The sequence below is a fragment of the Choloepus didactylus genome, chromosome 3 (assembly GCF_015220235.1).
Source record: "Choloepus didactylus isolate mChoDid1 chromosome 3, mChoDid1.pri, whole genome shotgun sequence".
NCBI lineage: Eukaryota > Metazoa > Chordata > Mammalia > Pilosa > Megalonychidae > Choloepus > Choloepus didactylus.
This window is the reverse complement of record NC_051309.1, coordinates 99,476,364-99,478,581: the sequence shown is the minus strand read 5'-3', so window position 1 is coordinate 99,478,581 and position 2,218 is coordinate 99,476,364. Positions and strand designations below refer to the sequence as shown.

The 2,218-nt window shown below is 51.0% G+C and overlaps 1 protein-coding gene across 1 annotated transcript; it reads right to left on the bottom strand.

The window, feature by feature from the left end:
• Window positions 1-819: 819 nt before the first annotated feature.
• LOC119528729 (UPF0561 protein C2orf68 homolog) lies at window positions 820-1,970 on the bottom strand. The gene is made up of 2 exons (XM_037829012.1): window positions 1,864-1,970; window positions 820-1,786 (listed from the first exon to the last, which is right to left on the bottom strand). The coding sequence occupies exons 1-2, from the start codon at window positions 1,968-1,970 to the stop codon at window positions 1,393-1,395; spliced, it is 501 nt and encodes a 166-aa protein (XP_037684940.1). The 3' UTR covers window positions 820-1,392.
• Between the last annotated feature and the right edge of the window lie 248 nt (window positions 1,971-2,218).

Genomic DNA, 2,218 nt, shown 5'->3' with positions numbered 1-2,218 from the left:
AGCGGGCTTTGGTTTCGGCAAGTCTTGGTGCCTCATGGGCTCACGTAAACATTACACTTCAAGTCACTGAGGGTAGGCTGACTTGCTGGAAAACTGAAGTGACTCTGAACCTTGGTGCACAGGATATCTTGTGGACTTCTCAGGCCTTAGCCTAACCCAGCATTAGGAAAAATGTTCACAAGGCAGAAGCAGTTATATTCCTGGGGATGTTTATTCCAAGGATCTCAGTTTATATGCTCTTAGGAGGTAGGAAATGAGAAAGTACAGAGTAGGAAAGGGGGCAGAGAAGAGAGGCTCATTTCACTTCCTCTGGGGCTTTGTTCAGGACTTTTTTTTTTTTTTTTTTTTTTTGCAATTAGAACTCCAAACAGGTAATTATTGCTAATGTTGAACTTCCCTTTGTAAGTATTTTCAAGACAGTTGTGCCACATTTAGAGTCAGTTTCAAGCTTGTTTTGTTAATTTCCCTTTACTCTGAGCAGAGGATAGTCTGTTCCCAGCTAGGGATGAGGTCGGAAGCTAGAATTCTGTAGCCTTAACCAAGGCAGGTTTTCCCACAAGAGATCCTTGAGGTTTAGCTCTGGCATCTTCTTCCTAGGTCTCCTATCTAGACAGTGCAAGGCAGTGGTACATGTGAGAAACTCGCAAAAGCCATGGAAGGGGAGGGAGACAGCTTTCAACGAGGCCTCAAAAACAAAGCGTCTTCCACTTTATTGGCAGCAGTAATGCGGAGGTCTTGTGAGAAAGGGAGGTTCTCAGAACTCGCTACTTGCAAAGCCCTGAGCAGCTGGAGGCACTGTAATTTTGAGAAGATTCTTGTGTGACTGGCATCCAGAGGGCAGTCACTTGAGGGCAGGGGTGGAAGGAGAACTGATAGATTCTATCTGAGGCAGAATGATGGGAGGAAGGAAAGAAGAAAGAAATAGAGTTGAAAAAAAGAGCTAGGAAAACATGGCACTGGATGGAAGTGAGAACACGCACAAAAAAGGAACCATAAAATAACAAACATGGCTCATGGGGCAGGGTGGAGCAGGTGCAGCTGGGTGTCCCATGGCAAATGATCTCAATGAGAAAGCTTCATAAACCCCAGCTCTGTCTGGAGTCTCTGCTTCCAGAACACCATGCTAGCTGAACAGAGTTCTCAGAAAATTCCAGAATATTAGGCTGGTAATATAGACCAAAATACAGGAAAGAATGGCTGCAAGGAGGCGAGGTGTATTCCTGCAATACCCTTCTTCTGTGGTTGCCAGCAGCTCTAGGGGTCAGGTGGGGTGGTGGGTCTCAAGGTCAGCACAGACCGATTCTGGCACACCCAAACCAGTGGGGAGCTCCTGGGCAGAATTCTTTTGAGTGCTGCAGAGAATCCAGCTTGGTGAGGATGTGTCCAATCTGGTCAGGGTCGGCTCTGGCGCTTTGCCATCTCCTCCCGGATGCGCAACTTCAGGGCCTCTCGCATGGGTGGATCCAGAGGCGTGTGGTCTGACACCTCCTTTATCACCCTTTCTGGATCATCGTCCTGATACACGATAACTGACGTGACCTCTCCGCTGTCGGCCTCATATTCTAAGCAGAAGAGCTGATGCCCAGAAGGCTCCAGCTCGGAGCCACCACTACTGCTGCTTTCGCCGGACTCCTCACAGTCTGGGTTGCTTGGGCGGGTAGAGTCATCTCGGCGTCGCGGCAGGTACACCTGCAGGTCGGGCTTACGGGGCCCTGTCGGCGCGGGCGTGTGCCGCCTCCTCGCCTTCTCCTTGGCCGCTTGCTTCACCTTCTTGTCATAGTCGTCCCTGCGGGGAGCCGAGCGGGAGTCAGGGACGGTCGGGCCGGGCAGGGCCGGGGGTGGCTGCGCGGGGCGGGGCGGTACCGGGCGAGTTGGTTCCGTCGAATGTGGTGCACGAAGCCGTGGCTCATGTCCAGCCACCCGCCGGGCTTGCAGCAGAGCCCCGGCCCGGGGTCCGGCGCCGCCTCCATCTGGAGCCTCGCGCTACGATCCGCGGCCTCAACGGCCTCAACAGCCACGGCATTATATTTTGAAAGGATTGTAAACCCTCTAATATATATCCATAAACCTAGGAAAGCCAGCCCAATTTTAATTGCTTCTATATGAGAGCTGAAGCCCATGCTACTTTCGTTGTTACTGGGTAGAAGTCTTTCTGAATATCTTTGTCAAGAAATGATCTCTCTCATTTAGTGTCTCTCTTACTAGGTGTTTTAGGTTG

Bases quoted from the DNA above. Each gene is read 5' to 3' on its own strand.
- LOC119528729 (XM_037829012.1), bottom strand. From the start codon at position 1,970: ATGGAGGCGGCGCCGGACCCCGGGCCGGGGCTCTGCTGCAAGCCCGGC. The intron at 1,787-1,863 runs GTACCGCCCCGC...GGCTCCCCGCAG, and splicing joins CGACGGAACCAACTCGCCCG to GGACGACTATGACAAGAAGG.